This window comes from Narcine bancroftii, chromosome 3 (genome assembly GCF_036971445.1).
Source record: "Narcine bancroftii isolate sNarBan1 chromosome 3, sNarBan1.hap1, whole genome shotgun sequence".
Lineage (NCBI taxonomy): Eukaryota > Metazoa > Chordata > Chondrichthyes > Torpediniformes > Narcinidae > Narcine > Narcine bancroftii.
Window position 1 is genome coordinate 281,071,563 of NC_091471.1, and position 25,105 is coordinate 281,096,667.

Genomic DNA, 25,105 nt, shown 5'->3' on the forward strand with positions numbered 1-25,105 from the left:
AAACTCCTGAGGAAGTAAAGGCGCTGGCGTGCTTTTCTCATGATGCCATTAGTGTTTTGGATCCAGGAAAGACCCTCCAAGATAGTGACTCCCAAAATATTAAATTTGCTCCCCCTCTCCATCTCTGATCCCCAAGGATCACTGGATCATACACTTGATTTTCCCTTCAACAATCAGCTCCTTGGTTTTGCTGACATTGGGTGCAAGGTTGTTGTTGGTGCCTCATTCGGCCATGTTTACCATCTCCCTCCTGTCCCCTTGTTATAATAACCCACCAACATGGTATCAGGAGATTTGGAGATGGTGATGTCATACCGAGCCACCCAGTCATCAGTATAAAGCAAATAGAGCAGGGGGGCTAAGAATGCAGCTTTGTAGTGCTCCAGTACTGATGGAGATTGCGGACATGTTTTTCCCAATCCTCACTGATTGTGTCCTTTCCACTTAGATCCAATTAACACCTTTTGTGTGTTGGTGTGTGCTCCTCCCCCACCCCCCACTCCCCCCTTTCCCCAGCCTTTAATTCAGACGCGTTTTTTTCATGTATCGTGGTAGGGTTCAGGCCTGAAACGTCGGTAATACCTATGGATGCAGCGAGACTGGCTGAGTTCCTCCAGCATTTGTGTTTTGACAAGAATCTTATCGATTTCTGCTTGTAATATATACAAATAATGTTTCCATTCATTGAATTCAATATTTAATCTAGTGTTTTTCTTTTTAATGTAACATATGTTTCAGTAGTATTTGTATCTGTATAATATATTTTATTGTCATGCACCTATGGAACATTTATTTGATAAAACCAATAAAAATATTGGAAAAGTCTTAAAAAAATGCTTCCACCATCCTTGAAAGAAGAACATTCCAAAGCTTCATGTTCCTCAGAAATCTCCATCCTTAATGGGAAACCCCTTCTTTTTAAACAGTGACCCCCCCCCCAACGTTAATAAGGGATCCACTCTTGTCAAAGTCACACAAGGTCCCATAACTTCCAATTATATCACCTCTCACTCTAACAAAATCCAATGACTGCATGCCCACCCTTGTCAACCTTTTCTCAAAAGCCAGCATACTCATTCAAAATATTAGCTTAGGGAACCTTTCCTGAACACCATCCAAAGCGTTTACATCCTTTTGTAAAGAGACCAATATGGTATACTGTCCTCCAGATGAGTCTAATCATTGCATGAGATTCAGGATATAATCCAGACTGTTCGAGAAAGAGTGGCATAAATTGGTAGCATTCCAGCAATGAGCACACTTCAGAAAGTATTTTATTGATTACAAAGTGTTTTAAGAAATCTTGAAGTTGCATGTCTTTTTATATATATATATATCTATAAACTTTTGGACACCAAGGTAACATCTCCCTTTCAGACATTCCATTAACAAGTAGGAATGCCTCTTCCTCAAAATAGTCAAAGCTAATCAAAGGTGCCTGCATCTGAGTCTGCTTTCTGCTGTGTTATCATAATCCAGTAACATAGGAAAACAGAATACTATTGAAATTTTGGCATTTGGCCATTGAACAGTCTATTCTAAATAGAATGTATTCAGTTTAATTTGCATCCTATTTATTGTCCCTGGAGAGGATGCAGTGTCGGTAAGGGATTGCTTCAGGTGGTATCTGAGTGGAAAGAAAAGGTTTGAAAACCATTGTTTAATCGTACCTAATTGACTCATTTTGTGCACGGTTTTAGAACTCCAAAGGAAATGGGCCAAAGACAATTTTTCTCAAGCAAACTATTTCAGTAACAATTAGACCTAGAGCAGTGATTCTCAACCTTCCCACTCGCAAACCATCTTAAGCAATCTCTTACTAATCACAGAGCACCAATGGCATAGGGATAACTTAAAGTGGTATGGGAGTGGAAAGAAAAAGGTTGAGAACCTCTGCTCTAACCTATCCAGTCTCAACCCAGCCTACCAGTCTGGCAACATTCTTGTGAATCTTTTCGACATGCTTTCCTGTGGCTGGTTGACCAGAACTACATACAATACTCCAAGTAGTGTTTCTCCGACATCCTGTACAGTTATAACATGATGTCCCTGGTCCAATCAATGCGAAATGTCTTCACCACCCTGTCTACCTGTGTCAATGAAACTATACTGCAAGTCTCTGTTTTACACTTTATCCTGGGCCCTATCATTCACATTGCAGTTGCAGGCCCTTAAGCCCAGTCATGTCCATCCTGATCATCAAGAATACAACCACACCAATCCCATTTAAGGCAGCTAGATTCTTCCCATTTATATCTGTACATTTTATTGTATACACCTCAATGATGTCTCCCCTTGATAGATTATAGCATAGATTTTCTTTATTAGCTTCTTTTCTTTCTATAATTTTAGCAGCAAGAAAGGGGTTAAAAAGAATATATGAGAAAATACTAGTTTGTTAAAGAAATTTTCTTTTAGTAGCACCGTTGCAAGATGAGAGAACCAAGGCCATGTTGTTCTCGAAATTCATGCTAGATGTTTTGCTGAAGTCTGAAGGTGGCAAGTCATGTGAATAGCCACGAACAGGCTGTAGAATGGGAAACTAAACCATATAAAAAGGCTTGTGCTCATCTGCATATGTGCTTTCTTGCAGAAAGACCCAGTTGTAGGTTACAACAGGTCTTCCCATTGTAACACTGCAAAGCTGATAAAGTTGTGTTATACTCACATTATTTATCATACACTTTATATTTAACACCATAACCCAAAGAAAATAAGTACAGCTTCTTTCCTGAAGCTGCAGTTGTCTGGTTCTGCACCCTCTCCATTGCAATCAGATCTCTCCAGTCATCCAGTGACCTAAACTGGACATGGCACTCAAACAGTGGCCAAGGAAAGGCTCGGATCCTAAACGTTGATTGTCTTTTATTCCTGTTGATGCACTTTCATGCACTGCACTAACTCTTGCTATGTATAGCTGTAGGATCACCATAACAGGATACTGTAATGGAGTATAAATATTGGGAGGAATTTTGTAAAATTAAAGTAGGTTACATACATACACACATTTTACAACAGATCTTATTTGAAACCCTGAAGAATTCATATTCAGTAACATTGCAGGATCTTTGGAGACTTTTATAAACATTTCACAAGTAGGTGCTAATTGAAATTATGTCATGAAATGAATAGACCATTGTTTGGAATTGGAGACAGGCTGGATGGTTGGATAACTACAAGGCTTCTGACCTTTCTGCAAAGTGCTCACAGAAGGGTCACCCCTAGGTTTTGTAACCTAAAGGCACTTTCAAGTGGGCAATTGCCCCGCTTGTAAAGACTCATATTTTGGCAATATGTGGCTGTTGGGAGGCCACAGAATGCGCAGGAGGCGCCTGCGATGTGAACTTTGTAACCCTCCTCCGAGGGGGATAATCACTGCAGCACAGTGGCTTCCCCAGCCATCTGAATGCAGCTGCCTGAAAGCTCCTCTCCCAGCTGCCCCTTCCCCAGGTGCAGGAAGTCAGGGCAGGGGCAGCTGGCCGGACTGTCAGTGCAGGTACTGCAGGGCTGGAGCGGTCGGCAGGGGAGAAGGGGACTGGGGCGGCCAGCAGGTGAGTACGGGGCTGGAGTCAGTCTAGTGCTAGCATTGCTGTAGTTCTGGCACTGTACTGGCACTAACAAAGAGCAATAGAACTGGACAGGTTCGGGCACAGGCACTAAACTGGGACGGACTTTGGATTAGGTCTGGTCTCAGCAATGGGGCACTAAACCTTGCCCTAATGCTGGCACTAATACTGGCATTGGCACTGGAACTACTTCTGACACTGGGACCAACAGTGGCACTAGAACTGACTTCATCACTGTAAGTCATAAAGACCAGTACATATATTCACATATGTGAAGTGAGTCAGGAGATTTGGGATAAAACTTCAGCTGTGATCTTACTCAGTGATGGAACAGGCGCTAGTTCACCATTACCGTTATCATCAACGTTATCTCGGCACATGCCATAAAACGCCACTTCTTAAAGATGGCCACAAAATGTGTCCTTCAACACCTGAATAGTCACTTGTTTAAGAGAAGACATGATACCAACCTGCAAGTGGAGGAGAGCAGTTTGTGATGTCCTATTTCAGCTGCAATATGTCAGTTCTGACATCAAGTTGCTTTTAATCGCTCTAAATCCCAAGTGCTGTTATTTAAAAGTTGTGTTTTATCTCGATCCTGTAAAGGGAGCTGTCAGTTCCCAGGCACCTGGGTCTGAATGATGTCTTTGTGTCCTTTACCCTCAGGAACACACCAGCCCCTCTCATTATACCACGGCCTTCTTTAATCTATTTTAAGTTAATTAAGCATGGGTATTGTTCGGAACTGAGAACCAAATTATACTGTATTATTGTAAATAACTGTTGATCGATTGGGAGATAGCAACACATGATTCCACTACATAACATATCCTTGAATTAGTATGGGCCTCCATCCCTCAGACAGCCAACCATAATAAACCAGCGGGCATTAAGAATATCACCAGCTTTTAGAATGATTTAGTTGTTCTAATTTTAGCCAGAAAACGTAGCGTTCGATCCACTGAGGATCTGCACTGTGGAAAAATCACCCTCATTTCCCCAAAGAACATGTTGAAATAACAACATGGGAACTCAGGGATACTGCATCCATGTCCTTGCTTTCCTCCACCAAGGCTCAAGCACACTGATGCTAAGCTTGTTACTGGAGCCCAAGTCAGGTACTGGCATTGTTTCGGCCAGCCCTGTACTCACCCACTGGTCATCCAGCCCCCTTCTCCCCTGCTGGTCGCTCCAGCTCCTCCTCCCTCGCCGGTCGCCCCACCCCCTTCCTCCCCGCCAGCTGCTCCAGCCCCCGTAATCACCCGCCGGTCGCTCCAGCCCCCATACTCACCCGCCGGCACTTCAGCTCCGTACTCACCCATCAGTCGCTCTCGCCGCCCCCTACTCCTCCGCCGGCCACTCCAGCCCCCATACTCACCTGCCGATTGCTCCAGCCCCGTACTCACCTGCCAGTCATCCAGCCCCCTTCCCCGCCGGTCACTCCAGCCCCTTCTCCCCCGCCGGTTGCTCCACCCCCTTCTCCCCCACCATCCGCTCCAGCCCCTGTACTCACCCGCTGGTCACTCCAGCCCCCGTACTCCCCTGCTGATTGCTCCAGCCCCATACTCACCCGCCGGTCATCCAGCCCCCTTCTCCCCGCCGGGGGGCAGAGCGCTGGCTGTCCCAGCTGACTGCCATCCATCCTAACTTGACAGCCCAAGGAACAGGAGCCAGAGTGCGCTGATGCGCATCCCGGTGCAGCTGTCCCTTCAGGTGACCAGCGCTGCGCTTTTAGTGCTGCCACCTGAACGGCAAGTCAAAGGGCCGCTTCCTCTTTTTCAGGCGCATTCTTAGCGGAGAATACACCTGAAGAAACCTTAAGACAACAGCTTGACCAAGGGAGAGAACTCCTGTGGTTTGCTGAAGAAGGTGGGGTTTTTTGCATGTGAGAGAGTCACATGGGCATTCTAGCTGTCTCAGTTGGAGAGAGAGAGAGAGAGAGAGAGAGAAGACAAGTTCCACACGCTCTCTCAGCTAGTGTGTGCGACACTGAAAGAGACTGAACAGTCACATCTGAAAGAAGCCAGGAAAAGCTGATTGGAAACATAAAATTCCAGAGAGGTGGGTGGCTGTAAGTGCTATCTGTCTGATGTTTCTCTTGGAATATGTGAAACAGAAAGGAACTCTGTGATAGCCTGAAAGAAAGAGGTTACCATTTGGAGAACCCTGATGGGGCAAGTTTAATCAGCGAGACATTGAGGTGACTAATGGTGGTACCTCAGTTGTGGAAATCCTGGAACAATAAATTTCTCTCTGCAAACCCTACAAGAACCTTTCTGAGCGGTAAACGTTTACCTTTCAAGCCCCAAAGACTGGTGAACTTTATACATGTTAAATTCTGTGCACAGTATAAGAATTGCCTGCAACCAGAGAACTTAGAGGAAGGAGAAGTGAGATTGAACTGTGAACTCAAGAACTTTTCTTAAATTTACACACACATGACACGTGTGCTTAGAATTAGAAGGGAGTTAATTTGGGCTAGTTAAGTAGAGAGAAAAGTTAAAGTTTGATTCTATATTCATGTTTAAAGTTGATTAAAACAACTTTTGTTTTAAAAACTACTTGTCTTAGTGAATGTCTATTACTGCTGGGTTTTGGGGTCCACACTGGAAATATTCAGTGGATCAAGTAGCATTTGTAGAAAGAGAAAATATAATTAGCATTACAGGTTGGTGACCTTGCCTTACAACTAGCCAATTCATATATAAAGAGTGATTATTTGAAATTATTGATTGATTTTTTTTTCATACCAAATGCCTAGTTGGCAGATGCGATGCATAAATTGGGCTTTGAAGGAAGTGTCTGAAACCAGACAGAGATGGAGGAAGAAAGCATCATTTCCCCTCTGCATGTACAGTATTCCATCTTTCAAGGAATTAAGGAAATCACCCCAGATTTCTTCCTAAATACCATACTGCTTCACTGGATTGAAGGACAAGTCGATGCACGGTCCAGGGTCACCCACCATTCAATGCTCTTGCAATTCCTATTGCTCTCTGTCCAATCACTGCAAGCTGTTGTTGTTGTCGGGATGAAACTTCTCAGCGCATGCGCGCGCGGCCGGGATGACCTGACGCGGCGTCGCACCTGGGCAGGCGGGCGGACATGCGCAGAGCTGCCCGCCGGCGGCTCAGGTGAGGTGGAGATGGCCGTGTCGGCTGTCCCCTCAACGCGGCGACAGTAGAGAGCGGAGCCCGAGGTTTCTGGGCTGGTCACCTGGCCCCGGCGGAGGGGAGGGGGAGTGAGGTGGTCGCTGTCGCCGGCCCTCTCGATGAGTGGGGATGTGGAGGAAGCTCCCGTGAAGCCGACAGCAGCAGCGGCACGTCCCGCCCCTGAGCAGATTGGAAGGTTGGTCACTGCTCCCCGATGCTCTGTGTGCGGAGAAATAACACTCACCGACCTGTTGGTCTCCTGGAACTTTTAGTCCCAATGTAGGGGACAAAATAACGAGGCACCATGCCAGAGTCCACTTATTTCTTAAAGAACAATTCGAGATTGCATATGGGTCCGTTCCTGGTGTGAAACGTCCCAACCAGGCAGGGTGAGTTAAATTCAACCAGGCTCTGACACTCAGCGGGGGCAACTGGCAGAGCCCGGCCGAGTTTACTCACTAATCGCTCTCTGGCAGTGTGAAAGCACAACCTGCTCTCGCATTGTCACTGCTGGAGCTGGGAGACCACCCCCCCCCCCTCACCACCACCACCACCACCTTTAAAATGCCGGGCTGCCAATTCACCAGTGTTGCAGTGGGAAAGACTCCCGAGTGCGAGGAGGGTTGGTAGTGTGAAAGCAGCTCTGTCACGTTAAAAGTTTTCAAGGTTTGGGTCAATGAACTAATGTGCGACATGTACGAAAATCAATTCTGTTCCCCTGTGTATTTGCCATGCTATATTTTTTTTTAATATGCTTGCTTCTGGCCGATTGTAGGATGCAGACAGGTCTGTGATATTTGTGGAAATATAGTCAAACCTGATCATTTCACATCATGTGTTCCACCTTCATTGCATTGCCACAATATAAAAAGAATTCACTTGACTTGTGGTGAAAGATCAGAACCAATTTCAGAAGCGAATAGTAATTGGTTAAGGTAATTATTACTGGATAGGAAGCAAGGCAGTTATCCAAGTAAAAGTTAATTTGTGTAGCCTTGAAAATAATTTAATTTTATTTGCTTAAATAACCTTATTCCTTAATGCTTTTTTGCATCTTTTCCCCTTTGATATTGTTGAACTATTGTAATAATTACTTTGGAAAAACTAAATGTACCCTGTAAGTTACATTTTTACGTTAATAATTTCTGTTGAGCTTCATGACGAATTTCTGTAACCTTTGTAAAGTCTTTATTTCAGTGTTTATTTTGGCTCAGTGGTGCCACAATTGCTATTCAATCAAATTCATGAATTTGAGGCACAAACTAAAGATGATTTTAAAAACAAAATATGCTGGCACTCCTCATGGAATTGTTGAGTGGTTCTGGCACAGAATGAAACCATTCAGACAACCGTGTGCCCATTGTTAATGGTAATGAGTTTATCATCATTATATACTTGCACCATGAACATATGCATCAAGATTCTTTCTTGCTCCAAATTAACAGGTTCAAGTACAATTACAATTGCATACATAAGTGAATTTAAAAGTACAATAAATACAAAAAATGGAGAACAAATATTCAGTTATCCTTGTGCAAAAAAAAGTGACTGCAATATGGTGACAGTCCTTTTGTGGTGTTGGAGAATCCTTGATCATTGAACCAAAGGGAGTTTCAGGAGCCTGATAGCTGTTGGAAAGAAACTTGAACCTAGAGGTGCTGGTCTTCAGGTTTGTACCTTCTGCTGAGGGTAGTAATGAGAAGAGATTGTGAACAGGGTGTTGGGGTGATTTATGATGTTGTTGCCTTGAGGCAGCACACCTCACACAGATGTTCCAAAATGTCTGCTGCCTTCCACAAACATGGCTTCCCCTCACCACTATTAAGTCAGCCTTCACCTGCATCTCCTCCATTTCCCGTTCATCTGCCCTTGCCCCTTCTGCACCCAGACGCAACAAACATAGAATCCCCCTCATCCTCACCCACTAGCCTCCGCATCCAACATATTATCCGCTGAAATTTCCGCACTTACTGCAGGATCTCACCACTAGACACATTTTTCCTTCTCCTTCCCTCTCGGCCTTCCGCAGAGACCGCTCCCTCTGCGATTCCCTTGTGCACTCGTCCCTCTCCACCCATCGCACTCCCGGCACCTTTCCCTGTGCCCACAGGAGGTGCAACACTTGCACCCACACCTCCTCCTTCACCACGGTCCGGGACCCCAAACAGGTCTCTCACGTGAAGCAACACTTCACTTGTACATTCAGAGGACTTATTTGCTGGATAGTAGTCTGCTCAGAGTTTTTGGACCCCTTCCCTGTGAAGCAGTCAAACTTAGTTGGTTTCTCTACCACCAACCAAAAAATATTTTATGATTTTGTCCATAGCCCCCATTGAGAATGGATGTTCAAGAGGTTTAAATAAGATCATGAAAGTCATGAATGCTCACAGTCTTTTTCCCAGGGTAGATGATTCTTGAACTAAAAGGCATAGGTTTAAGGTGTTAGGGGAGAGATTTAAGATGAACTTGAGAGTAAATTTTTCACTTGCGGTGATCCATGTCTGGAACGAGTTCCCAGAGGAAACTGTAGAAGTGGGCAACATTGTGAGATTTATTTGGGCATTAAGGATATGATCTAAATACAGACAAATAGGACAAATCCCGAAGGCCAACTTGTTTGGCATGATCAAGTTGAGCCAAGGGGGTCTGCTCTGAACTCTCTGATGGAGCTGCATTGTAGTTCCACCCACTTTTTCTTTCTCTGGATTTGCTTCCCCATATATTTACTCTTGAAGGCTGCAGTGGAACATGCCTCCACCACATCTGCAGGCAATCTATTCCAGATGCAAAACATGCTGTGTTTGTATATTAAAATAAAAGGTTTTCATTGTGTCTCTCTTGATTCCCTTCCCCTTTATTTTATCTGTGACCTCTCATCCTTGATCCTTCAATGGGAACAATCTCCTTTAGTCCCCTCTGCTCAGGTTCTTCAATGTTTTATGTTCTTCCATTAGTTCTCTCTTTAAACAGTACTTACCTTCCTAATCTTGTAATTGTCAGCCTTCATCACAGAAACAATTCTCAATAGTCACTTTAGGATATTTATTAATGCCTTCATATCCTTTCTACAATGTGGCAATCAGAATGGAACACAATACTGGTCAGACCAGTGTTTTATATAAGTTCAGCATAACTTTCCTTCTCTTACACAATGACTCAATTGATAAAGCACAGATTTATGTGTGTTATTTACTCCTTTCTTTATGTGCCCTGCCATTTTCAATAGTTTATAAACACATGATCCAAGTATATCCACACCCACAGCCCTTTTAGACTGGTATCATTTGTCTGGTGCCTTTCCCTATTCATCTTCTTGGAACACATCATTTCACCTTTCTATGCATTAAACTTCATCTGCCTTATCCTTCATTATTCCACCAGTTTGTGTACATGTTACTGCATTTCTCCTCTTTGCGGTTCACAATGCAAACTGTGTGTCTGAACAAATATAGAACGTGAGGCTTGTACCCTGCATCTCAGTCAAAATCATTTTCTTTAAAAAGAGCTGGAAACTCACTGCGGGTCCATCAGCATCAATGGGATGAAGAGCAGAATTGACATCTCAGGTTGAAGAGCTGCTCTCTACTCTGGGCAAAATACTATGGAATCATCTTAATGGACATTCCTGTTTTCAGTTTGAAAATGAGTTGCATAGTTCTCTGAGGCTTGACTGGGGTGGGGGTATATGGGGTGACAAACAACCTAAAGACTGAGTTTCTGTCATAGACAGGGTGGAAACCTCATAACCTGATGAAAATGAATGGTTATGGAGATGGTGTTGTGAGGGAACAGGGTGGTAAGAGGAAGTGCAGCAAACAGCAATGGATGAGGACTTGTATATTTCACCTTGTTTTGCCAAAACTGAGTTCTGTTTCCCCATTCCCTTTAAACTCAATATTAGACTCATATTAGACTAGTGTGTAACTTGTAAAACAAAGTGCAATAGAAGTATGTTAGAGTATTAGGTAAAGGGTCCGCAACCACCAAAGTCCTGAGTTTTCCTATATTCTCTCTTGTGTGCCCATCAGCTCTCTCTAGTTCTGCCACCTTTCTATACCAATTTGCAATACCCAATTAACTTATCTAACCACGAGCCTTTACACTCTGTCGCTCACATTCCATGTATTGCAGAGCTGGGCAATTTCTCAGCATTTGGATAATCATGTTAGGGGGTAACTTTTTTTTTAAATACAGAGGGTGGTGACTGCAGGAGAATGAGGGTGACCTCACAGAGTTGTGAAAAATAATGAGAGGAAGAAATCCGGTGAATGCTTAGTCATTGCCCAGAGAAGGGGAGTCGGTAACCAGAGGACATGGGTTTAAGTTGAGGGGGGTAAAAATTTAACAGGAACCTCAGGGTTAACTCTCTTGTACAGAAGGTGGTGGGATATGGAATGGGCTTCCAGAAGAGGTGGCTGAGGCAGGCATGATTTCAATGTTTAAGAAACATGGGTAGAATAGATTTAGAGGGATATGGGCCAAATGCAGGAAGGTGGGATTAGTGTGGGTGCGACATGGGCAAGTTGGGCTGAAGGGCTTGTTTCCACGCTGTATGACGGTGACCCAAATTTGAAGTGGAGTCCCTGATGTACCTTTGGGTGCACAAGAATTTAGTTGTCTTTTGGACAAGAGGTTAAATTGAGCTCCATCTTGAACATGTAAGTGAAGACTTGGCATTATTGAAGAAGAGCAGGAGGGATATCTCTGGACAACCAGGTCTCTGTTAGCGTAGCAGCCACAGCATCAGCAGCGCAAGTTAGAATCAGTATCTAAGATGTGTGTTCTTCCTGTGTCCACGTGGGTTTCCTCCAGGTGCTCTGGTTTCATCCCAAGTTCTAAAGGCATAGGTTTATTGGCCATATGGCTGTAATTGTGTGGCATGGCCTTGTGGGCTAGAAGGGCCTGTGTAATAGTACAGATTCTATCACCAATGTGTATATGTACCGATGGTAGTGCAGGATGACTGTGATTGGCTGAGAGTGTAGCCACACCTACTGGCAGGTCTTAAAGGATTGCTCCCAGCCAGACCAGGTCATTCTGGACTGGTCGACCTACTTGTGATATGCTCCAGTCTTTTTGTTAATAAAAGCCTTGGTTTGGATCAACGTCTTTGGTTCTTTCGATGCGCATTACAGCCTGTTACCATCCTAGATCTCTAAATTAAATAATTATCCATTAAGTAACATCACTAAAATGGCTTTGTGTGATCTTGCTTTGTGAAAGATGGCTATCCCACATTACAACTGTGGCTGCTAAGCCTTTAAACTGGAAGGAACATGCACCAATTCGGTTGATGACGCTGCTAGGTCTTTGGGTGCTATGTGGATGCCTAGCATCACCCAGGGGAGCTTGTCTACCCAGCCGGGTCCTTGGAGTCATGCCATCAGGGCAGATTTTAGGTGCCTGTAGAAACGCTCCACCAAACTGTTCAATTGGGGGTGGTTCACGGTTGTTTGGAGTAGCTGGGTTCCTAGGAGCTTTGCTCTCGTGGACCACAGGGTTGAGGTGAACTGCACACCTCTGTCTGAAGTGATGTGGGCAGGGAGGCTGAACCTTGCCACCCAGGTTGTGATCAGGGTCCTGGCACATGTCTCTGTCGTCATGTCACTGATTGGGACAGCTTCTGGCCATCTTGTGAATCTGACCACCATCATAAATAGGTACCTCATAAACAGGTAGTGGGCCAACGATGTCCACATGCACATGTACTTTCTTGTGCTTTGGCTGGAAGGGTTTCAACGGTGCCTTCATGTGTCTCTAGAGCTTGGAGGTTTGGCAGTGTGTGCATATCCTGGCCCAGTGTCCGACCTGTTTGCGTAGGCCATGCCACATGAACTGCTTCGCAATTAGATGGGTGGTCGCCAGGATGGAAGGGTGGGTTAACCTGTGTAAAGCATCGAACACTTGGCACCTCCAGGCAGGTGGTACGATGGGCCGTGGTTGCCCTGTAGAGATGTTGCAGAGAAGTTTGCTACCTCTGGACCTGATTGATACTTCTTTGAGGCGGAGGCCAGTGAGCGCAATTCAGTATGATGGTATTCCGCTCTCCTTCTATGCTTCTACAAGTGCTGCGTAATCCACACCTGGGGCCGGGACTTGCACTGACTGGATGGATGATCTTGACAGCGCGTCTGCCCCACATTGTTCTTCCCTGAGACATGTTTGATTGTGATGGTGATTTCGGACACACTGGACAGGTGGCGTTGTTGGCAGGCTGACCAAGGGTCAGACATATTGGTGAATGCGAAGGTGAGGGGCTTGTGATCTGTGAAGATCGGGAACTCTCTCCCTTCTAGGAAATACCTGAAGTGCTGACCAGCCAGGTACAGGGCTAGTAACTCCTTGTCAAACACGCAATACATGATTTCTGGGAGCCGCAGGTGTTGGCTGAATAAGGCAAGTGGCTTCCATTGTCCTTCTATTAATTGTTCAAGTATACCACCGACTGCTGTTTTGGAGGCGTCCACGGTGAGGGCTGTGGGGATGTCCATCCGGGGGTGGACCAGGAGTGTGGCATTGGCTAGTGCGTCCTTGGCCTGGTCAAATGCTGCCGTCGTCTCTTCCATCCAGGCAACTTCTTTGGCTTTGCCAGACATCAAACCGAAAAGTGGGTGTATAATTCGGGCTGCTGAGGGAATAAACTATGGTAGAAGTTGACCATCGCAACAAATTCTTGCAGACCATTGACTGTTTAGGGTCTGACAAATTGGTGAATAGCCTCCACTTTCCCCAGCAGGGGAATGTTCAGTGACGGTCAGTCTGGGGCCCCAAGAAATTGGTGGACAGACCAAACTGGCACTTGCCGAGGATAACAACCAGTCTGCAGTTGCTGAGGCAGTGGAAGAGCAGGTGCAGATGGTTTAGATGCTCTTGGCAGGAGTGGATGGCTACCAGGATATCGACCAGGTAGATGAAAAGAAAATCCAAGTCTCACCCAATGTCCATGAGGCGTTGGAAGGACAGCGCCACATTTAAGGCTGAATTGCATCCTCAGGAATTCAAACGCCCAATGGGGTTATGATGGCTATCTTCAGGACATCCTCGGGGTGGACTGGGACCTGGTGATACCCACTCACCAGTCTTTCTTGGAAAAGATGCCTGCCCTTGCAGGTTGGCTGTGAAATCCTGGATGTGTGGGACTTAGTATGTCATAGATGGTTGCATCATTCAGCCTCCTGTAGTTGCTTCATGGCCTCCATCCTCCTGTGGACTTGAGTGCCATATGGAGCAGGGAGGCCCATAGGCGTCAGAGTGCTGCATGATCCCCCATCTCCATCTTGTTAAACTCCTCCATCTTGTTAAACTCCTCCATCTTGTTAAACTCCTCCATCTTGTTAAACTCCTCCATCTTGTTAAACTCCTCCATCTTGTTAAACTCCTCCATCTTGTTAAGCTCCTCCATCTTGTTAAGCTCCTCCATCTTGTTAAGCTCCTCCATCTTGTTAAGCTCCTCCATCTTGTTAAGCTCCTCCATCTTGTTAAGCTCCTCCATCTTGTTAAGCTCCTCCATCTTGTTAAGCTCCTCCATCTTGTTAAGCTCCTCCATCTTGTTAAGCTCCTCCATCTTGTTAAGCTCCTCCATCTTGTTAAGCTCCTCCATCTTGTTAAGCTCCTCCATCTTGTTAAGCTCCTCCATCTTGTTAAGCTCCTCCATCTTGTTAAGCTCCTCCATCTTGTTAAGCTCCTCCATCTTGTTAAACTCCTCCATCTTGTTAAACTCCTCCATCTTGTTAAACTCCTCCATCTTGTTAAACTCCTCCATCTTGTTAAACTCCTCCATCTTGTTAAACTCCTCCATCTTGTTAAACTCCTCCATCTTGTTAAACTCCTCCATCTTGTTAAACTCCTCCATCTTGTTAAACTCCTCCATCTTGTTAAACTCCTCTCTCGTGAGTCAGAGCTTATCTGGTGGTAGCCTGCAGGCCCTGGTGTGTAGGGGGTATCCCTGCATGGGGATGCGGTGTGTCATACTGTGTTTGGGGGTTGTCATGGAAAACCTCGGTGTGATGATGGCCGGGAAGTCCGATAACACCCTAGCAAACTCGTCTGAGCACGTGACGGAGTCGAGGTGTGGAGCTGGCAATTTGGCTTCACTAAGGGGAAAGGTTTGGAAAGTCTTGGTGTCAACCAGTTTCTGCCCCTTCAGGTCCACCAGCAGACTGTGTGCACAGAGGAAGTCTGTTCCCAGCAATGGCTGTGACTCTGTAGCCAGTGTGGATGTCCATGTAAATAGGCTGGAACTGAACTGTAAGGGGGCAGTCCATGTGCCTTAAGTGCAGGTGGTGCTGCTGTTAGCCACTATGAGCTCTGGCCCGGCCTCTCTAGTTCTGGTATTGTGACTCAAGGGGGGCAGGACTGATTTTAGCTCCTGTGTCTACTAGGAATCTGCGCCTGGAGTGCCTGTCCCAGACGTACAGGAGTCTATTGTGATAGCCATTAACAACGGCTGGCCTTTTCGTTTCCATGAAATGAGCATGGTGGGCCCCGGATCCCTATCTTTGATGGTAAAGATTCGGAGCTGGTGTCATTGCTCGGTGTGGGCGTTGCAGATTTAGCTGATGGGGTATGGTGTGGTAAGGCCTCCAAATGTGATGTAGCACTAATTTCAATGCTGACCCCGCTGTCTTGTTTGGCATGCCACGAAACCTCTGCATGTGCAGCCACTTTCTGTGGGTTGGAGAAATCCTTGTTTGTTAGTAGATTGCGGATGTCCTCCGGCATCTGCTCTAAAAAGAGCTGTTCAAAGAGTAGTCATGGCTTATGGCTGTCTGCTAGTGCCAACATGTCACTCATTGGGGCCGACGGGGCTCGGTTGCCAAGGTCATCCATCTGTAGCAATCGTGCAGTCTGTTCACGGCATGAGAGGCTGAATGTACTGACTAACAGGGCCTTGAATGCCTCATATCTGCCAGTCTCCAGAGGCTGCTATAGAAAATCCATCGTGGCCTGTCGTTTTCTGGTTGAGCACTGCCACCACATAGTTATGTCGGGTCTCACCTGTGTAAGGTAAAACATCATGAGATGGGAATGTGTAGGGAGTTACCCTGTACAGGGCAGTAACAAGAAGGGGAGGTGTCCTTGTACTCCTGTTAGGTAAAACATCATGAGATGGGACCGGAGAAGGAGTCACCCAGTACTAAGGAGTAACAGAATGCATCCTTGTACTTACAAGATAAGAGAGACATTGATGGATTGAGAGGCAGGAAGCTAGCAGGGAAAGGATAGCAACAGTTTAAGAGAGACATTGATGGATTGAGAGGCAGGAAGCTAGCAGGGAAAGGATAGCAACAGTTTTAGTCATTGGACAAGTAATGATATGATGATGTTCTAAGCATGTATCCAAGGGTATAAAAAATCACCATTTTGCTGATAACGGCAGAATGCATTCTCCGACTAACTTGGTTGGTCGCAAGTGTTACAATCCGGTAATAAAGAACAAAGAACCCTGATTTCGACTCAGCCTGGTGTTTGTCTCACTCATTCATGAACAAAGCAGACCTAACACCTGATACAATGTTCCTGACCCGGAACTGGGCCTCTTCCTGCTGGAACCAGACAAGGGGCTTAGCGGTTCAGAAAGCTGGCAGGTTTAGTGAAACTGCCTTTTGAAAAGCTGAATCGTTCGTGTTGTCCATGCTGCTGGAGTTGTTTGTGTCGGGTCCAAATGCCATTGGACTACCGGGGTTACCAATGTGGCTGCTAAGCCACTAAACCGAAAGTAACATGCTGAGTTCTGGAGTGACTGCTTTACTGGTTTCAAATTGTGCTCTCAAAAGACCTGCCTGGTCCCAGAGTCCTTAGCACCAGAGCAGGGTGGAAGTGATATCAACTTCTGGGTCACGGTTTTTCCCCTGCTCTGAGCATGTCCGCGGACTTGCCCACAGTTGCTGATGCCGGTTCGCTTGTCACGTGGGAGAGCCAATGCACTTCATTGATTGTATAATTCTTTGGATCATCTTGGACACTCTGTTTGAAATCCATTTATGACCAAGCTTGGCTGAATGGACGGCTCCTTCTCCTTGTGCAATAAACAAACAATAACACGCTCCTGCAATGTTAAGGAGGCCTTATCCTTTGCTCTGAATTTACAAGACCCTGAAGGGTAATTTAAAAAAATCAGCTGTTATCTTTCAGTTTCTCTCTTATTTGTACTTTGAAATCTGTGAATTGGAAATCAAATATTGAAGCTGGTTCTCCAAATATTTTGATTCTGTTAGCATGCTTGCGAGTAAGCTTTAACCATATAACTGACTTTGACAAGTTTTAATTTTTCCACAAAAGCAAACTATTCCAAATGCTGGAAACATAAAATAAATTGGGGAAAATAATCGCACGACAGACCTGTGGAGACAAATATCAATTTGATTCAGGTGATGATATCAGGGAATGAATTCCAGCTGCTATACTTGGTAATTTAGTTCTTGAAATTTCTCCCCAACGCATCTGTGCCCAACCAGTGTGTAACCATGGATACCCACTCAAAATACCCTGGCCTCCAATTTTCTGTAACACAAAATGGGCAACTTCTTCTCCATAATCTTAAATTCAGGATTCTCATGGGTACAGCTGACTTGATTAGACCTGAATGTTGCTCTGCAACCATAGTTTGGGAACATCGATGCTTAGATTTTGTCAACGTTGGACTGAGTGAGAATCGCAGAAGATCGTCAGTTTAAAGAGTGAAAAGTAGATATGTGGTGGTTCAAACATTGAGAAACAATGATAGTGTGTTGAAGTGAGCTTTGCCATCAAGAGTGAGCTACTCTGACAGCTCAACAACTCCCCAGAGGAATAAGTGACCACCTTATGACCTTGCAGGTCACTCAAATGTGGGATCAGCATGCTGTAGTCATTAATGCACACACCCCAACTGTTGAAGCTTCAGATTGCTCAATTAATTTGTAATGGTTGCATTAATGATTCATCATGCAGGGTAGTTATCTTTTGCATGAAAACTGAACTGGACAAACATGCTTGGTTAATGGAAAATATGGCAGCAATTCAAATGTTGCAATCTAATTTTTAATTCATGAAATATTCTTAAACCACTTGCATATTTGAATTCATCTGCATCTTGATGTGTAAGGATTAATGAATGTTCTGCATGTTTTTCATTAAATATTTGGTACAGATCATGTAGGTGGATTTATAGGAAGCCAGGCTTCAGCCAAAGTCCCACATAGAATCACAGAATTTCAGCAACATGAAAGGGCTTTTTGCCCATTGAGGGTGAATCAGCTCTATCTAAGGGCAACCTGACTCGTTCTACTCACTGTTCCTTTCCCCATGGTCCTTTCCTCTTACATATTGTAAGGTAAAACATCATGAGATGGGAATGTGTAAGGAGTTACCCTGTACAGGGCTGTAACAAGATGTGAATGCATCCTTGTACTTACAAGATAAGAGAGACATTGATGGATTGAGAGGCAGGAAGCTAGCAGGGAAAGGATAGCAACAGTTTTAGTCATTGGACAAGTAATGATATGATGATGTTCTAAGCACGTATCCAAGGGTATAAAAAATCACCATTTTGCTGATAACGGCAGAATGCATTCTCCGACTAACATGGTTAGTTGCAAGTGTTACAATCCGGTAATAAAGAACAAAGAACCCTGATTTCGACTCAGTCTGGTGTTTGTCTCACTCATTCATGAACAAAGCAGACCTAACAATATCCATTTAGCTCCTATTTATATGCTACGATTGAATCTGCTTCCACTACTATATTAGTGGTGGTTTTTAGATCCTCACCATTTGTTGCAGGAGCAAGATTTTTCTCATGTCACTGTGGTGCTTTTTCTAATTATCAGTGTTTCTGTGTCCCCTGGTTCTTGACTACTCCACCAATGGGAGCAGTTTCTCTACCTCGCTAATCCATTATCCTTCATGTTTTTAAGTAGATTTCCTTCATCCCTTCCAAGAAAGTCAACCCTAATTTCTCCAGTCGAAACACATCTCTGTAATAATTCTGATAAATCTCTTGTGTACCCTCACAATAACCTTCACATCTTTCCTGAAGCGTCTGTTTCTGGATGCCACAATGTTTCATTTGTAGCTTTTCAAGTGCCCTCAGGAAGGCACAAGAATAAACCTCCTTATTCTTGCGCCTTCCTATTCTTATTCCTTGAGGAAGGGCTCAGGCCCAAAATGTCTGTAATACAGTATATCTTTACCGCCAATGGACACTGCGGTACTTGAGTTCCTCCAGCATTTCTTGGTGTTTTTACTACAATCAGACTTTTGTGTTTCATATAGAACTGTTTAACACAAGAACAGGCTCTTCAACCCACTGTCTGTACCGAGCATGTCCCCAAATTAAACTAAATCTCTTCTACCTACATGCTTCTTATCCCCTTGTCACTATATTGTGTGTCTTTCTAGTGTTACGAGCCAAAAGGACCCCAAAACTCAGCAGCAATAGATATTCACCATGACAAGTAGTTACTTAAACAAAAGTTATTTTTAATGATCTTTAAACATGAAAACAGAATCAAACTTTAACTTATCTCTATACTTAACTAACCCAAATTAACCCCCTTCTAATTCTAGGCACACGTGTATGTCGTGTGTGTAAATTTAAGAAAAGTTCTTTGATTCACAATTCAATCTCATTTCTCATTCTTCCAAGTTTTCTGGTTGCAGGCAATTCTTATACTGTGCACAGAATTTGACATGTATCTTTACCTTCTGTTTCTTATATTCTATTTTTGTTATGCTTTGCTTTTTCCTAATTTCTTCCTATTTTCCTGGAGAGGGTTGGTTTTCCTGACCTGCCACTACTCCATCATGTGACTCCTCCCTATGATGACATGATCTTGAGACCAGATCTCTATTTAAGGAGAATGTTACTGGCAGTTCAGCTTGCCCTCATTGTTAAACTGGTGTTTTTCCTGGGATGAGGAACCTGCCAGGACTGGAGCTCAAGGTGATCTCTTTGAAATAATGTTTGGGGTTAAAATTTACGTGGAGCAGTTATCTTGATGGTTGAATCTGCTTAGAATAAACATCATATCTGAATGGGATTTTTCATGCTTCCGTATAGGAGGTGGAGTGGATGTTGCAGAAGGGTGTGCCTTAATACTCATTCCGGTAACTAAAGAATGTTTCATGTACCACCAGTGTTGAACAAGGAATGCAAGGGTAGACCAGCAATATAGACTAATAGGTTAAATCTTGGCTTTGCCGAAACTTTTAGAAATGATAATAAGTAAATATTAATAAGCACCCTGAAGAAGTTTAAACACAGAATGTGGGAGAGACTTAGCAGGTCAAACAGTGTCCTTTAGCAAAGGCAGACATTTTGGACTTGAGGCCTTTTTTTCATACTTTGATAAAGGGTTTAAGCCCTAAAACATCAGTTATGTATCTCTGCCTTTGTTAAAGTACACTGTTTGAGCTGCCGCGTCTCTCCAGCATTGTGCGTTTTTATTTCAACTACGGTATCCACAGTTTGATTGGGTCAAGTAGTTTCAGCGTGGATTTATTCTGACACACCTGATAAAATGTCTGGATAAGAGAGGATGTTCATGAAGGAAATATCGTGGCTGTCTTCTTGGCTTTCCACCCATTTTTGGAAAAAGGTAGGTCAGGAAAAAATGAAATGCATATAATTAAGATGTTAAAGGCAACAAAGGTAAGGAAGTGAATGAAAGATGAGAAAACAGCACACAGAAATGTTCCACTGAAGTCAGTACTGGGTTAAGCATGGGTGTTGTAAGGTAATAATTTCAAATTTAACTGCAGAAAGTGTGACTATATTGGGTGACAGAAAAAAATTAAGACAGAATTGGAAAGAATATGTACAGAGTAAATTATATTACTAAAGGGTCTGCAGGAATGGAGTCACTGGGAAGGATGTATGCAGAAATTTTGGCAAGTGAACACCCAGAGGAAAAACAGGCAGTTACAAGGAGAATGTGCAAACTTCACAGCATCCAAGGTCAGGATTGAGCAGTGAGGCTGCAGCTCCAATAGCTGCCCCATTGTGTTGTCAGCTGATATTGAGCTCACAATGTGAACAGATGTACTCTTAAACCTTGAATATCCTCCATGCACCTGTCTCTTTTCTCACTTATGTAGGACAAGCATTGACTATCTCCTTGACAATTCCCTAATGTCTTTCTGTGATTTAGGGCCTAATCTTTGTTTGAAAATCCTCCTGTTAAGACAGCTTTGAAGGTTTTAGTACATTAATTTGTATTTATACACCATCCTTGTTGTCTGATTAAAAGGGTCTTTAATTGGTGCAAGGCTGACTTTGTTTTCTTCTATGTACACAGATGAACAGCAGCGGAACCCCAGTCCCTACAGGAGTGTCAACAGCTAGGTTACTCACCTTTGTTACTTTGAATGCAGTGAATGGAAACCAATCTGAAACTGTGAGTGTGATGCAGAAGATGGCTGCCAACAATGCCAGTGTCCATGAGAAAAAAATTTTCTTGGAGACTCCAAATGCACAAGCAATCTCTGGGATTTGTGTTTGGGCAGCACTAATTGTAACATTTCATCAGGTGAGTTTGAGGGAACACTGAATTATAGCCCTGTTGCACATCAATCGCCGCAGCCAGTTCATCATGCTGCTTCATCCATTGCTTTCCCTCCCTTCAATGCTGCCTGCCTTCCCCTTCCTCTTAGTCTTGAAGCAGGATTTTGACCCAAAACATTAACTGCATTTCCCTCTATGGATACTGACTAACGTACTGAGGTCCTCCAGCAGTTTGTTTTTTTTTGTCAGATTTGTTAATTGGTATTAATACACAAACACCTAAGAAGTTATTTAAATTCTCTCTCACCATGACTCTTAATTTCATTGTTATTTTGACCGCCTTCCTTCCATTCTCTCCAGGAGTTGACTGAAATAAACTCACAGGTGTTGGGGGACTTGCACACAATTATTGACTCCTCTGTATAACCTGCTGTGGAATATAGCAATGTTCAGTAGTTTAGCAACGGTTTGTTAATTTGTACCTGGTTGTTAAGCTTCAAAAACCTGTTTCTTAAGTGATTTTTGATGGTAGTCACTGATCTCTTCACCACAGAATCTCACACTAGATGATGTGTGGAAGCACGTGCATGCTTTCAACCATTTGTTTCATTAAATGCCCAAATAGAAATGAACACCACTGACTCTAGACTTCCTGCCGAAACATAACAAAAAAATGGATCTCACTTCATTGCTAGTGTGTTGTGTTGTAGTACAGAACCCTTTAATTTCTGTCCACTGAATAACAATCCATGGAAAAGCAAGTCCCTAATCTCTTTTCCACCAGAATCAATATGTACTTTTGATACTTCAAGATATCTCCAATTCTTAAATGTTGTCTTTTGGTGGCTTGGCTTGTAACCTTGAGGGAAAGCTTGTTTTCTGAATTGTTATCTAATTCAAATCAATAAACAACATTTTATCAGTTGTCTTTAAACTCACTGTAGAGCTCTTCTAATGCATAGCTTGTTAATATGACAACTCTGTGCCCCCCCCACCCCTTCACTTAACACTGCCATGTTCCACTGATAATTGTCCATTCACGTCTACATGTGGCTGTCTCTCATCTTTCTTCAGTAATAGATAAGTGATGTAAATCCTTTTGGAAGTTTGAATGGAGATACTCTGCCTTGGAATAATTTGGGGTTTCTTTTCCTTCATAATTACTTCCTCTCTTTCTTTGACTTGTTGCAATGCATTGGCTCTACATTTAACCTAAGATAAAAGGCTTTTGGTACAAATGTAGATTTTCTTTCAAATTTCACAATGTATTTAGGTAGCTACCTGAATGCTTCCTTCCTCTTGTATCTGAAAATTTCCTTCAGCTTTTGTGACTATTAATACAGCATCTTGATTATACGAACAGTGTTCTGTATTCGAAGTTATCTTGTCCCTTGCAACTTGAATAAGTAGATTTGTGTAAGAGGTTCTCCCTGCTTCCTAAACAGATTTGTGGCTAGTATTCCCCTACTTACTAGCACTTACTCAGATACTGGACCCAACAGGTCACCTGTGCCTAACATCCTCTGTGGTAACTCTTCTGGCTTGATTTGGTGTTTTCCATGACAAGAGTTTGTTCTTTTTATCATCTTGATGCAAATATGAGCCCTTACTGAGTGCTGTAGTGACAAATATAATAAAAAAAATTGAGACATAGACAACTGCTAAAATGGTCCATCTTGTCCATTCCATCTCTTCATCAGCAAATGGCCATAAGTTCACAGTTAAATCACACATTTAGACATACTGCACAGTAACAGGCCATTTTGGCCCATGAGGCCGCCCAATTTACCCCCAATTAACCTACACCTCTGGTGCGTTTTTGAGCAACGGAAGGAAACTGGAGCAGGAGGAAAACTTGAATAGCACAATTTAAATTGCTGCATCAAAAATGATGGGCTGCTGTTAGTTTTGCACAGTAGTGACTGTTAAAGCAATCTTCACTGTGTGGAAGAGTTATTCTGATCTGATTGAGTTGCATTGTGTGAAGCCACCTAGTTAATACTCCTTCTTCTTTGATAGCTGTGATTCCGATTCTACTTAGTTATCTCGCTCCATCGCAGCCAGAGCACATCTTGCAATACCTTCTCTTCCCCTTTGGACAGCCTCTCCTCCTAAATCTTGTCTATGTTCTGGACTATGGAAACACCAGATGCAGACCTGCCAGCTTCTACATTTTTGTTGATAATCAAGCTTTAGGTACCCACCATCTCACCTACATAATCCACACCCATGCTATTGCCACAACTGATCATGATGCAGTATCAACTTGAAACAGCTCCTGCGCCTTTGATTCCACAGTCACTTGCTGAGTCTCCTTTGCTTTTATTTTGCTGTGAATGATGGCATCTTCTTTCTTTAATTAAACATTAGGATAACTGGGGTTGTTATCTTGAGATCCTTCATCACACCATTGATTCCATTTGCCTTATTTGGTCTCGAGCTCAATTTAGCTCTCGACTGTTCATTACAAAACCTGTGTCTTCTGACCCATGCCGACTCCACCTTCTTTTGACAAATAAGTGACAGGCTCAGATCTTGTTTGCAGGTGAAGTGGAAATTTCACATGACCATGCTGTCCAAGCTGGAGTGGGCTTGACGACAGTAGGGATTATACTTTTTTTAAATGATTTTATTTATATTTTCAAACAATAGTGATCATACTTGAGTGACTGTGAATGCAAGGTGAAAAGTTCAAGTGTGTTTTCACAGCTATCAAGATGCAGTGATAGAGGTTGTTTTGTAAATAGGTCAATAAATGATTTGTTCACTTTTGAACAGTGCCTTGAGAGATTGGTGTCGAGCAACAGCAACAATTTTTTTTCTATTTTGGGATCCATTCAAGAGTTGGATGATAGTGGGAAAGACACTGTCCTTGAATCTGGTGGTGCACGATGTTGTACTCTGAACCTTCTTCCTGACAGGAGGTGGCTGGAGTGGGATAAGTCTTTGAATATGTTGCTTGTTTTACGAAGGCAGCAGAAGTTCTAGATGGAGTCGATGAAGGGGGGGGGGGTGTGTGTGTGTGTGATGGCCTGAGCCATGTTCACAGCCCTCTGCAATTTCTTGGGATCTTGAGTAGAGCAGTTCCTGTCCCACGCAGTGATGCACCCTGACAGGACGTTTTCAATGGTGCACCTGTAGAGGTTGCTCAGGGATGCTGGTGACATGCCCAATTAAATGGAAACAACTTTTATTTCCTCTAGAAATTCCAACATATTTCAAAGTCGATTAAAATGCTCTGGGTGTCATTGGTATTTTGTGAACAAACATTGTGTTCAGTTTGTACCCTGTATACAACTCACAAACTACTGTATAAGAATTTAATCCACAAAAAAGCAAAGAGGCTTTGGGCTTTGACAAGAAACATTAGATCTGAATCTTTTTCCATAGATATGGCCTGACCTCTGCGTATTTCCAGCATTTTCTGGTTTTATATTAAAAGAAGCAGTGCTATTTCTGTGGAAATTTCATAGTCTTTGATTTCCACCTTTGAGAACCTTTTTCTTTCTGCTCACATACCACTTTTAAGTATTCCCTGTGCCATAGGTACTCTGTGATTAGTAAGAGATTGCTTAAGGTGGTATGTGGGTGGAAAGAAAAAGTTTGAAAACCACTGTTCTTATCATACCTAATTGACTCGTTATGTTCACAGTTTCAGAACTCCAAAGGAAATGGACCAATGACAATTTTTCTCAAGCAAAATATTTCAGTAACAATTGGGTCTAGGGCAGTGATTCTCAACCTTTTTATTTCCTCTCTCATACCACCTTAAACAATCCCTTACTAATTAGAGAGCACCGATGGCATAGGCATTACTTAAAGTGGTATGTGAGAGGAAATAAAAAGGTTGAGAACCACTGGACTAGACCTTGTTTATAAACTCTGAAATGACCATACTTGCA

General features: G+C 43.4%; 1 protein-coding gene across 5 annotated transcripts in view; it reads left to right on the top strand.

Annotated features, from left to right (window-relative positions):
• Positions 1 to 5,544: 5,544 nt before the first annotated feature.
• tmem184a (transmembrane protein 184a) overlaps positions 5,545 to 25,105 on the top strand; it is a 93,505-nt gene continuing 73,944 nt past the window's right edge. The window contains exons 1-2 of one of the 5 annotated variants that reach the window (XM_069928330.1): positions 5,545 to 5,627; positions 20,998 to 21,228. In XM_069928330.1, the coding sequence (XP_069784431.1) occupies positions 20,998 to 21,228 (231 nt within the window). In that variant the 5' untranslated portion in view covers positions 5,545 to 5,627. Of the gene's footprint in view, positions 5,628 to 6,637; positions 6,915 to 6,953; positions 7,108 to 20,997; positions 21,229 to 25,105 lie in introns of those variants that run through there. The other 4 variants (XM_069928328.1, XM_069928332.1, XM_069928331.1 and 1 more) reach the window with 4 other exon arrangements.